Here is a 13,083-nt window from a genome sequence, read left to right as displayed (position 1 = left end):
AAGGTTAAAGCTTAGTGGGGAATGAAATGATATATAATGAATTGAAAAAGGATATTTTTTAAAAAAACAACAGAAGCTTTGCTTAGGACAGAACTACCCAAACTGTATAGAAATTTACTCATGTACAGTATGTGGCTACAGCGGCAAGAATGTTATTTGCCCAAAAATGGAAAGAAGTCCCAGCAAAAGAAGAATGGATACAAAAACTTACGGAATATGCAGAAATGGTGAAACTTACCAGAAAAATAAGAAATCAAGAAAACAAACTTTTTATAAAAGAATGGAAATGGTTTATTTAATATTTACAAAGGAACTGTAAACATTGGCAAGATTATTGTAACAACCTATAGTTTTATAAGTAGACGAATAAATGTTTAAGTTGAATTGGAATATGCAGAATATATATATATATGGAACTGCAGTAAGAGGGAGAATACTCTCCCAGAAACGGCTCCTTTTATTCCCCACCCACCCACCCAAAGTGCTGACTCCACCCTGTTCTGGTTAGCTATCTTGGTAGCCAGTCAGAGAGGCTCCAGCCCTCTGGTGGAATTCTAATGCACTGTATCACCAGACTCCTTCAAGTCTGGGGTGGTCAATATACTGTATTTTTCAGTGTATAAGACTAGGTTTTTTTACCAAAAAATTAGGTTTAAAATTGGGGCTCATCTTATACATGGGTAGTGCAGAGGGGTGTTTTCTTAATTTGGAGTCCCCAAAAATAGTCCCCATATACATGGGGGTGTCTTATACACGGAAAAATATGGTAAGTAGACATTTTTTTCAGTCAGAAGCAAAGCTCAAATGGTGCCCCCTCTTTTAGGACCAATACTTTGAAAATCATACAGTGCCATTCAAAACTGAATTCCTGCCTTCATCCCTCCCTCATGGTGCCACCTAAAGGAGGTCTCTTTATCCTGCTGCATTGAAGGTCGGCCTTTGATAGCAGCAGATACTTGTCAGAAAGTATTGCCATTTTCAGTAAGGAAGGTGATCCAGCTGGTGACAGGGAAAGCCTCTGTCTGTGCTCATGGCTCATGGGCACCATTGCTGCTGACTCCAATACGTTCAGAAAATAGTAAAGTAGACATGACATCAAGAGGAAGTTATTATATATGTCTCCATACTGAATTTGATACAGATAGATATCTGACAATCAAAAACAGAATGTGAATGCAATTTAGTCTGGATAACATGGAAGTGTTAGTGAGAAGTGTTAACTTGTAAAGTATGTTTAGAATAAGCTCTCATGAAATGGCAGTGATTTAGTCTAAGACAAGGAAATCACCGTGTCTGTTATGTTGTGTTTATTTAGCAGATTTTGACCCAGTCATACAGTAGGCATGACAAAACATGCTAGATGAGAAAAGGCTACTGTGGTACCTCTGGTTATGTACTTAATTCATTCCGGAGGTCCGTTCTTAACCTAAAACTGTTCTTAACCTGAAGCACCACTTTAGCTAATGGGGGCTCCCGCTGCTGCCGCTGCACAATTTCTGTTCTCATCCTGAAGCAATTTTCTTAACCCAAGGTACTATTTCTGGGTTAGCGGAGTCTGTAACCTGAAGTGTATGTAACCCGAGGTGCCACTGTAATGTGTTTTAAAACAAATCATAAGGGAAACACAATTATAAACCCTAGCTGCCTAGAAAATTGTAAAACTGAAAACATAGTGGCCCAATACAGTTAGGAGGCTCAGTGATAAGGTTATAATCATATATGTGGGTTAGTTAACAACTCCTTTGAATCCAACCCCACTCTCTTTACAATTTTTGCAGAATGATATTCTTGCAAAGAAGCTGGTAAAATGTGGACTGGACAAGATAACGGTTAGGTGAATTTGTAGCTCATTGACTGACCAAACCTGAAGAGTTCTCACTAACGGTTCCTCGTTATCCTGGCAAAAACTGGAAAGTGTGGTACCACAGGATTCTGTCTTGGGCCTATTATTATTCTTCATCATCTTTATAAACAACTTGGATGAAGGTATTGAGGGGATGCTCATCAAATTTGCAGATGGCACCAATGCCACTGAAGACAGAATCAGGATTCAATATGACCTTAAAAGATTGGAGAACTGGGCCCAAACTAGCAAAATGAATTTCAGTAGGGACAAAGGTAAGGTTGTGCATTTAGGCAGGAAGAACCAGATGCACAAATATACGATGGGGAACATCTGGTTTGCCAGTCGTACATGTGAAAAGGACCTAAGGGTTTTAGTAAGTGCTTGTTTTCTGGCAGTACTCAACGGTACACAGTACTGGCACATTCAAAGTTGGAGACGGTCCAACTTACAGCCTGTCAGGGACTGGCCAGATGAGGAGGAGTGGAGAAACAGATGAAGATAGTATGGACCCAGAATTGTAGTGGTGGCAAACAGGACACAACCCAGAAGAAAAAAGCTGCAAAATAATGGAGGATGAGGAACAGGAACAAGCTAGCAGATGCTCCAGTCCTGAACAGAGACAGGAGTGGTAGAAACAGTACAGCATACAGTTGACACCATGTCACTTGAAAGCCTGGTAGAGCCTCCTCCTTCTCCTACAACCAGATGCTCCCTTTGTATCTTAGGGAAGAAAACCAAACAGAGACAGAAAGATTCCTTTACCGGCCATCATAGGCAGCAGGAGGGGTTTAGAAGCCAGGAAGTACTGCAAGGGGGGTGGAGTGGGCACTCTGAGCAAAGTCTTGAGGGACCATATTTCATGGTCTCTGTATTTCTGTTGATTTAAATAAAAGAACTGGAAGAAGCTCTCTGCGTCTCTGATTTCACTAGGCAGTTAGCCAGTGAGCTTGTGATACAGCCCTGTCCTGTTGGCACAGCTTGATGGGCTCCGAGCTGGGGAGCAGGAAACCAGAGGCACTGTTTTGGGCTGAGTTGCTGCTGCTTCCTTACTCGTCAACATGAATGGAGCCTCCAAAAGGCCTGGGAGGAGCCCATGGGAATAGCCAAGGGGGGGGCAGCTCCCCCCCATAAAGTAAAACAATAGAAATACTTAACTGACCAATCACGTCTGTTCTCCTTCCCCAACAAAAGTCCTGCCCCCCCCCAAGTCCTGCCCCACCAACAAAAAACCTGGCTATGCCCATGGAGGGGCATCTCTTCTCAGCCTGGTGCACACCCTGGTGATGGCTCAGATCACCCCAGAGCCTCCACCCTCCAGTGCTTTTCCTGGCCTCCTCCCCATCCTCTTGGTGGTGAAGGAGAGGAAAGCTTCATGAGCACTGAGCAGGACTCCCCTTCCTGGCCTCCGCCTTCCCCCCTGTTGGGCTAGTGGCAGCGAGACAGCCTCCCCCATCCCATCCCAATCACCTCCTGCCTGCTTCGCCTTGCCCAGCTTCGCCAATACCCAGTGGCCCTGGTGCCAAGGTGAGCCTCTATTCTGCCTTGGTCAGACCACACTTGGGATAACGTGTCCCATTCTGGGCGCCACAATTTAAGAAGGATGTTGACAAAGTGGAATGGGTGCAGAGGATGGTGACCAAGATGATCAAGGGTCTGGAAAGCAAGCCTACGAGGAGCAGTTGACAGAGCTGGGTATATTTAGTCTGGAAATGAGGAGACTGAGTAGAGATATGATAGCCATATTCAAATAGCTTAAGGGCTGGCACATCAAGGATGAGAAAGCTTGCTTTCTTCTGCTCCAGAGAGTAGGACCTGAACCAATGGATTCAAGTTACAAGAAAGGAGATTCCGACTAAATATCCAGAAAAACTTTCTGACAGTAAGAGCTGTTTGACAGTTGATCAGAGTCCCGCAAGAGGTAGTGGACTTTCCTTCCTTGGAAGCTTTTAAGCAGAGGTTGGATAGCCATCTGTCATGTATGATCTACTTGAGATTTCTGCATTGCAGGGGATTGGACTAGATGATCCTTAGGATCCCTTCCAACTCTACAATTCTATGATCCTATGATGTACAGAGGATTCAGGAAAGATAGCAATATAAAATACCAGGTAACATTATTCTTCACTATAAATAATCTCCCATAGGTAGCTTGCCCAAAGGGAGACTAGTTTATTCATACTGCAGATTAATGGTATGAAATTCAGTCCAAAGAGAACGTCTTACAGCACTTCTAGGGGAGTGGAAAAAAACAAATCCAGCGTGTGGCTTGTTTCACGTATATGGCTAGTTATTATTGGAGATATCTCCATGGTTGTCATGGAGGCCATGAAGTCCCAAGCTGACCTTAAAGAGTCAGTCTTGGCAGAAATGGTGAGGTTGTTTCTTAACAAGCTCTTACAGGATAGTTGCCATCATTATACACTCATATGAATCACACAAAAGAGCTGTTTTTAAAGTAAATTATTATATTGATGATGACGATTTATACAGAACCATTAGTGTACATAGTGGCTAAGTTACAAAGAGATGGAACTTACCTTCTAAAATAGACAATGACAAAAATGAGAGGGGAAGGGAAGAATGTGGGCAATGCAATGGATTCTGATGAGGATTTAGGGCAAAAGGTGGGTTTTGAGAAGGGAAAGATCACATACATGTTCACAATGGGCGTTGCATGCATAGGGAGACACTTTGTTCTTGTTCTTATTCCAGAAAGCTAGTTGTAGATATTACTTCCTTTTGGGGACCAAGCTTAACTATGTCTAGAGTTGCCAACTGACCAGAGGAAGTAGAAGCCTTTGCTTGCTCTTCTGTTTTGAATAGCAGCCATAGAGATCAGTGTGTGAGGCATTTCACAGCATGAAGATAAACTATCACCTCATAATATCTGCACATTAAACTGCTGTTGAAGGTTGAAAGAGACAGGGTCAAAGGCTGGAACCCTAATGTTATATTTATGGTAAGTGTTGCCAGGAATGTACAGCATATGGAAAAAACAATATAAATGAATGAGTTTATTTCTCATCTTACTAATGCCTTAGAGATGCCCAGACTGATATATACAAGAATAAATAAGCCAACAAAAATAATAGGTATGGTTATTTAAATATTTGGCACATGGGTCTCTGCAGCACCCAGGCATAACCATTATATATTTGTCTATAACGCCAAGCACCTTTGGCTACTTCATGAGAACTAGTCTCACATTGCTCAAGTTACATATTTCAGCCAACCACCATGTATTTTTTTTAATGGCACTGCCAATTGCCAAGTACTGTACCTCTCCCTGCTCCCCCTGACTGGTTTTCTGTACTTTTTTACTTAGGTATAAGCCTCAATGAAATCCTCAGGAATTGTATGTGAATGTGCATGGGACTAGGTAGCACAATTTCGGTAATAGCAATTGTTTTCTCACATAGGGTTGCCAGCCCTTCAACCAGTAACTGTGCCTTCAGCTGTACATTTATTCTCCATGTTGTGAAAACAGATCAAGCTGTTGTTAAAGCTCAAAGGGCAGGCCGGGCTGCAGTGGCGTAGCGTGGGGGGTGCAGGGGGGGCCAGTCGCACCGGGCGCAACATCTGGGGGGGTGCGCTCGCACTCGCAGCTCTCTGCCCCTACCTGGCTCACTCACTCTCTCTCACTGCAGTGCTGGCTGTGCAAATCCGATCCAAGCCGCCGGGTCGCCGCCCACTGTGGAGGGGAGGGTGCCAGGCGTGCGGTGCTGTGCGGAGAGAGAGCGAGGGACTATCTGGGGGAGGGACAGTGCAGCGGGGGGGGGGGCGCAAATTGCTTGCCTTGCCCCAGGTGCTGACAACCCATGCTACGCTACTGCCGGGCTGCAACCCTATTCTCAAAGGATGGTCTTTTGGCAAACAAGTGGTCCAGTCTGTGCCCAACGCCTTGCTTTGGGCTCAAGTCCAGAGGCAGCTGGTGGTAAAAGAGAGCAGGTAAGCACCTATCCCAACTGTGCACTTGGCAACCCTAACTCCCTGACAGTAATCTGAAGCCCTGACAGACGGCCCTGATGGGGGAAAATGGCACACACTCAAATTGTCTGGGTCAGCTCTGCCATTTGGCAAGTGGAGTGATGCACACAAAATAAGCCCCATTCCTGCCCTGAAATATGATAAAATATGCTATTTACTTAGTCCCAGCACGTAAGCCAATAGAAGTACAGTGGTACCTCTGGTTAAGTACTTAATTCGTTCCAGAGGTCTGTTCTTAACCGGAAACTGTTCTTAACCTGAAGCACCACTTTAGCTAATGGGGCCTCCTGCTGCTGTTGCGCAGCCGGAGCCCAATTTCTGTTCTCATCCTGAAGCAAAGTTCTTAACCTGAAGCACTATTTCTGGGTTAGTGGAGTCTGTAACCTGAAGCATATGTAAGGTACCACTGTATCTTAATTCCTGTTGGGTATTTGGGAGCTGGGTCTAAGCCTCAGGCACAAGCCCCAACCCCAGACATAACATTTCTTCGACAGCGAGGTCGCCCCCCTTCATCTCAGCCTCTCACGGCCCCGCTTCCCCCCCACAGTGTCGTTGATCCTTCTAAAAATAAGAGGCTCGCCATAAAATGTCATCTGGCGGAGCTGGCGGCGAAAGAAACCGACGAAGCTGGCGGTGGGGAGCCATGAACAACAATAGCAGCCCTGCCCTCGAGGACTCATAAAACGAGCCCGTCTTCCTCGCGGCCATTTAAGTAGCGGGTGCGGCGGGGAAAGGGCTCGTTCCTCCCTCGGTTATTGCTGCTGCGTTGCAGTAGAAAGGCAGCGCAGTGGATCCGAAGGGTATTTTTTATTACTTTCCTGGGATTTCACTTCGGGGCGGAGGGGAGCGTGGTGCGCGCAGAGCAGCGAGCGAGAGGAAAGGTCCGCCATATTTCTGCCTCGCCACGCCCGGGGAGCCGAGCCGCCCGAGTCCGGCTGGCGACACACCTCGGGCGGGCAGGCAGGCGTCCGGCCCTCTTGCCCTCCCTCCCGCGCCCACCCCCCCTTTTCTTACAGTAAGGGGAAGGCGGCCCCGAGAAAGGAAGAGCCGCTCCTCCCCGGCCCGACCAGCGGCCAAAGCCGTCCTGGGCCGCGTCCCCCTCGGAGCGGAGCGGGAGCCTCGCTGCCAGGAGCTTCGGAGCCCCCGGAGGCTCCGGCCCTTGCCGCCCCCGCCCCGCGCGGACCCCCTCGGGCGGCTTCTGGGCGCAGGCGGGCGGGGGCGAGGGGAGGCGCGGTGGGCGCTGCCCATGTGCGGGGGGCGCTTCGCTTGGCCAGCGCAGGCGGGGAGGGCACGTCGGGGTGAGGCAGCTTAGAGGGGGCGGCGGCGGGTGGGCAAAGAGGGGGCTGCTTCCCCGCGACGGCCTTTCCCTTTCTCTCGCCGCTGCCTCCCCGGCTGGATGTTCCCCCTCTTTGGTGCATGATCGGGCGAGGAGGCGGAGTGGGGAGCCGCGCGTGTGCCCGGAGGCGGCGTCGAGGAAGGCTGTGCTCGCCGACGGCCGGGGAGGCGGGGGGCGCGTGGTGGCGGCTGCGTGTGAGCGCGCGTCTCCGCGTGTCAGCGGCTGGGCTCGCCTCGCTCTGCTCTTCCCGGGAGTGAGGCGCGGAGGCGGCGGCGGCGGCGGGGGGGGGCTGGCAGCTCGGGATCGGCAGCTGGGCTTCCTCCCTGCTTTGTCGGTGGCTTTGTGTGGCGGGGGGCGCGGCGGCGGCGGCGCGTGTTTTGGGGGTGGGGGCGGGGGCTGCGCCTCAACCAGTTGGGAAGAATGACTCTGGAGTCCATCATGGCGTGCTGCCTGAGCGAGGAAGCCAAGGAAGCGCGCCGGATCAACGACGAGATCGAGAGGCAGCTCAAGCGGGACAAGCGGGACGCCCGCCGGGAGCTCAAGCTGCTGCTGCTGGGTAAGTCTGGCCCGACGGCGCCCTTCGCCCCATCGCGGGGCGGCTGCTGCTGCCCCCACGCCCCCCCCCTCGCGCGCCTCCTCCATTGCCTTTTCCTCCCACACAGCGGCGGATGGCGGCGGCTCTGCCTGCGGATCGGCGATCTGCGCGTAGAGGAAATGCCCCCCACTTTGGGGTGTGTGGCGGAGGCGCGGGAGCGCGCCGCGAGGGGGGGGGTGGGTCGCTGCTGCTGCCGCATATATGTGGATTTATTGTTCTGTACCGTTGTGTGCTAAAGCAGCCCGTTGCTGCTGCTGCTGTAGGAAATCAGATCCTGGTGGTGGGGAAGGTGTGTGCAAGAGGCGGGGGGGGGGGGAGAGAAGGAGACAAGCCAAACTCGAGTTCCCTCCCCCTTCCTCCTTCCCTTTCCCAACGGGCGCTTTGCGAGCGTCCATCGATGATGCTCATGGGGGGGGGGCGTTGATCATGGAGGAAAGGCGAGCGGCGCCCCTTTGCCACCTTCCACATGCACGTCTGTCCCTCTCTCCCTGTGCAAATCAGACGCGTGTAGCGGGACGAATGGCGACCTCTGGATTCCGGGGGTGGGGGGCTTCGTGTGGAGTGGGCGAAAGGAAAGCGGGGGTGCGGGTGGAAGAAGAATGGGGGGGGAGCGGGAGAGAGACGGCGACTGAGATGGATGGCAAATGCGTGTTTTTTTTTGGGGGGGGGAGGCGGCGAGGGAAAGAACCTGTCAACAAAGCTGGAGGAAAACGAGGAGGTGCGCGGGAGGAGTTGCCTCCCAGGGTGGATGTTGACGGGGCTTCACATCTGCATTGTGGGGAGCGCCCTCCGCCTTGGGGACGCGGAGCGACTCCCCTCTCGCTGCCTGGCCCTGGTTTTGCCTTTTGCTCTTAAGGAAAGGGGGCCGCGCTCGGATGGTGGGTTGGCTTTAATTGCCTGGCTCTGCGTCCACCCACACCTGGTGTGCCTGTGAATGGCTGGCTTTCCCTGTGGAGCTGCTGGCTTGACACCAAAGGCGCTTAAAGCCAGATGAATTAGAATGATTTAGGAGGCAAAGTTTGAACGGGGATGTTTGATTTTAAACGTTTCTGAACAGCCTTTGCCTTGCAAGTTGTCCTCTTTTGGCAGGTATGGAGGGGGCTTGCACCCTCTTGTCACAGCGCTCTTCCTCATAAGACTCCAGGGCAGTATAAATGGAACTATTCACACAATATCTGTCCTGCTTCATGACTGTGAAAATCTGGACTGTTCAGGTTTTGTGGGACTGCAGCAGCCCTGCTAGTTGAGAAGGCGTGGTGTTATAAAACTGGCTACCATGTGTGAAAAGCATGAATGGATTATTGCTTTATTGAAGCCCTTCTCTGCTTTATACATAGAAGGAGCAACTGAATCTAGGATACAGCTTGTTTCAAGATTCAGTAAAATTGATTCGCAATTAGGAAAACAATAAACTTTATAGTCAGTGATTGCATAGCCATGTACATGTATCCATTTTGTTCTCATCTAATTTCTGTTGTGTGATGGTGAATGTGAAGAAGAACATAATTCTGAAAAGAAAAGGACCCTTACTTTTTGACCTCCATGTAATTGGGTTATTATTCAGTGCTTCATGGGAGGTGGATTAGAAAATAATGTGGGTGGGTGTGCTGTTGTAAGGAGACTGAGTGAAACATTTATAGCACATTGTTGCTATATTTGACTTACGGATCATATAGTCTGCCTTAGGGATATGTTTATTTCCCATTTCATGCATTATCAAGACTGCAATCCTAGATGAAGTTAGGCATGACCTGAAACTGGAGGAAATGTAGATTTTGAAAAGTGTGGATTTTGAGATCTAGGACACTACAAACATGTGGTTTACATATGCAAATAAATTAACCCATGTATATGCTTTTTGTGATAGAAAGCACGATCAGATCTTTGTAATAATTTGCTTACACAGTTAATGATAATAGGTGGTTCAATATATAAATACTGTTGTTTGTATTTCAGTTTTGGTGAACATTAGGATTTTTTGGTTCCCACATTATCTATATAGCAGTGCCGTGCTAGTTTAAAATGGGAGTTTGTAGTACAGTAGTATGGCTTATCTGAAAACTTGCATGGTTTACCCAGTGTAAGGAAAAAAATTATATGAGAAAATAGATGTCCTACAGTGAGAATATACTGCATAATTCTTTGAAAACATTAGTTTTCCTCTTTCTTACTCATGTCTAACTAACAGATGCTCCTGCTGAGCACTACACTATCTAAACAAGCTTTCCTGAAATGAATTGATCTACTGCAGGGCTTAGTATATTTAGACCATTGTTAGCAAACTGGTGGTTTCACAAATGTAGTTGAAATCTATGACTATGATGTTTATCTATGACTAGCAAGTAGATTTAGCATTGTGCAATGCGTTCATTCAAAGACAAATGGACCTCTCTGAGATTGATTGCCCTTTCGGTGAAAGTTAAGACAATAAGCCATCAAAGAGGTGAGAAATAACTTTTTCCTGCTGGATTGATTTTTGCAGCATCTGCAAACTTTCAGTAATATTTTGATGCAACTGAATTTGCCATTCACAAACAATGAGACTTACTTACATTTAAGTAAATATTTTTAGGATTGAGGTGTCAGACTGATCAAAAGCATTCATACCTGGGAATGAACACATTGGGCTCACCTCCAGCTCCAAGTCAATGTGTTTGGTATTGAAGAGTTAGCTCAAAATACAGTGATGTCTTTTTGCTTACTGCATTTCGTCAGAATCCTTTGGCTTGTAAAGCTGTTTTATTGCCAGTTCCATCTTTTTAAAAACATATCTATATCAGTGGTATATCTTTAAATGCTTCTAATATTTTCTGTTACGGTTTATTTATTAAATTTCTATGCTTCCCTTCATCTGAGGATCACAGGGCAGTTTACAATCTAAAACATAAACAATTCTTGCCATAGTAATAAACAATAGCCACACTCCACCACCCCTTTCACAGTTTAAAACGCCATAGATGTCCTGGGACAAGAGGAATCCTTTTGCCTGGCACCTCAAGGTATGTAACAGAGGTGTCAGGAAAGCCTCCCTGGGGACAGCATTCCAGAAGTGAGGAGCCACTGCGGAAAAGGCCCATTCTTGTGTTGCTGTCCTCCTTTCGCAAAGGAGCAGTGCTGGAACTTAGTAGGTGTGTTTTGCACCTGACTATCAGCTCCTTGCGTTCAAGTGAAGATGCCTGGGTGCCAGGATGGCGGCTGACATCTCCACCATCTGGCTGGCACATAGCACACTCTTTCTCCTCCGCCACATCCTGTATGCCGCCCCATGGGCACAGCCAGGATTTTTGTTTGGGGGGGGCAGAACCTCAGTTTGCTATGTATTTTTATTTATTTTTGTTGATTGGGAGGGGTAGTTGCCCCTCCCTGCTGCTCCTTGGCTACACCCTTGTGCCACCCTCCATCGCGGACTGCCCTGATCCTTCCTCCTACTCCTGCCCTGGCTTTGCAGGTGACACCAAACCCCATAAATTGCTCTCTTCTGAGTCACTCTCCCAGCTCCTTGTTTCCTCCACACACACTTCAGAGCCCTATTAGTCCCTGGCAGATGATGATGATAGGTTTGGGGTTGGTTCATGTGGGTAGAGGTGGTCCTTGAAGTATTGTGGTCCTGAGTCGTTTAAGGCTTTATAAATCAAAACCGGAAAGTAATTGGCAGCCAGTGCAATTGGGCCAGAATAGGCATTATATGCTCAAAGTGTCTTGTCCCAGTAAGCAACTTGACCACTGAATTCTGTACCAGCTGAAGTTTCCAAACTGTCTGCAGAGGCAGCCCCACATATAATGTGTTTCAGTAATCTATAAGAGGCAGATTTTGCAATACATTATGGAAAGATGATTTGAAATGAAGGACTTCATATTTCAAAAAGTGATTGGATGTTTAAGGAATTATGTCGTGGAGATCAGGCACCTCAGAACAATGGTCTGGGAGCACCTGGTGGTGAAGCTAGTATGGATGCAAGTGCCTGGATGGAAGACCAACAATATCCTATGTCTGGTGTATGTATTGCAAACAATCTGAGTTTGTTGTTATAAGGTTGCAAATCCTACATAATAGCCATTTGCTTGGTGATTTGCAAGAAGTAAAAATTGCTTTCTGATGGCTAGGCAAGGAAAAATCACAAAACTGATCTCTTTCTTTTAAGCATCAAATGACTAACATTAGATGTTGACAGGCTCAATTTTCACTGCAATGACATTTCTCTCTCTCTGGATTATCATTCTGCAAATATTAAATGTTGTACAGTTTTTCATATTGAATAGCAAGTCTTGTGCATGTTATATTCAAATTGTAATTTGCCTTCATGAAAATAATAAAAGGGATCAGTTTCTCATAGTCTCTCAGATACTGTCATTTAAAAATTTTTCTTCCAGTCTCCGTATCTTCTCAAATTATAGGGAAAAGGTTAAGAGACCTCCTAATGATGCATAAACCTCAGCCCCACCCCCACCCAAATTCTAGGCAAATAATGGCATAACCATTCAAAAATAATAACTAAGGGGTTATCACAGAATAGAAGGGAATGTGGTCCTCTAATTCAAGCAGAACCAGCTATTCTCTTTACAAAGGGCCAGTGTATCCCACCATTTCTTGGTAGCTAATTTACTGTATTTTTCCGTCTTTATGACACCCCCCCATGTATAAGAACCCCCTATCTTTGGGAACTCAATTTTAAGAAAATGAGGGGAGGTGGCCCAAAGTTGAGCTTCTCCCCTCACGTAGCTGTGGGAAGGAAAACTCCCTAGATCATTTCCCACACACAGCAGCATTGGGGGAAGTTGCTATCTGTGTATTGGACAACCCCAGTTTTTTGACACGATTTTTGAGTAAAAAAACCTTGTCTAATACACGGAAAAATATGGTATATGCTGCTGTTATTGGGTTCAAAGTTAATTTGTGGTAAACCGTCTAAATTATTTTATCCAAATACAGTGGTACCTCTGGATACAAACAGGATCCGTTCCGGAGCCCCGTTCGCATCCTGAAGTAAACATAAGACGCGACTGTGCAGGTCGTGTTTTGCCGCTTCTGCGCATGACGTCATTTTGAGTGTCTGCGCATGCGTGAGCGGCAAAACCCGGAAGTAATGTGCTCCGCTACTTCTGGGTCACCGCAGAGCGCAACCCAAAAATATTCATCCCGAAGCTACTTCAACCCGAGGTATGACTGTAACTAACGTATTTTTCGCTCTATAAGACGCACCAGACTACAAGACGCACCTAGTTATTGGAGGAGGAAAACAAGAAAAAAAATATCCTGAATCCCAGAAGCCAGAACAGCAAGAGGGATCACTGCGCAGTGAAAGCAGCAATCCCTCTTGC

General features: G+C 47.4%; 1 protein-coding gene across 3 annotated transcripts in view; it reads left to right on the top strand.

Moving 5' to 3' along the window:
* Positions 1 to 6,496: 6,496 nt before the first annotated feature.
* Positions 6,497 to 13,083, top strand: part of LOC310659731 (guanine nucleotide-binding protein G(q) subunit alpha) — a 92,243-nt gene continuing 85,656 nt past the window's right edge. The window contains exon 1 of one of the 3 annotated variants that reach the window (XM_083403517.1): positions 6,497 to 6,633. Coding sequence is in view for 2 of the 3 variants with exons in the window: in XM_083403515.1 (XP_083259641.1) it covers positions 7,590 to 7,725 (136 nt within the window). In the remaining variant the exon portion in view is untranslated. Of the gene's footprint in view, positions 6,634 to 7,108; positions 7,726 to 10,110; positions 10,208 to 13,083 lie in introns of those variants that run through there. The other 2 variants (XM_083403515.1, XM_083403516.1) reach the window with 2 other exon arrangements.

The sequence above is a fragment of the Podarcis tiliguerta genome (assembly GCF_965153285.1).
Source record: "Podarcis tiliguerta genome assembly, chromosome: 11".
NCBI classification, from domain to species: Eukaryota; Metazoa; Chordata; class Lepidosauria; order Squamata; family Lacertidae; genus Podarcis; species Podarcis tiliguerta.
This window is presented reverse-complemented; position numbering and strand designations above follow the sequence as displayed.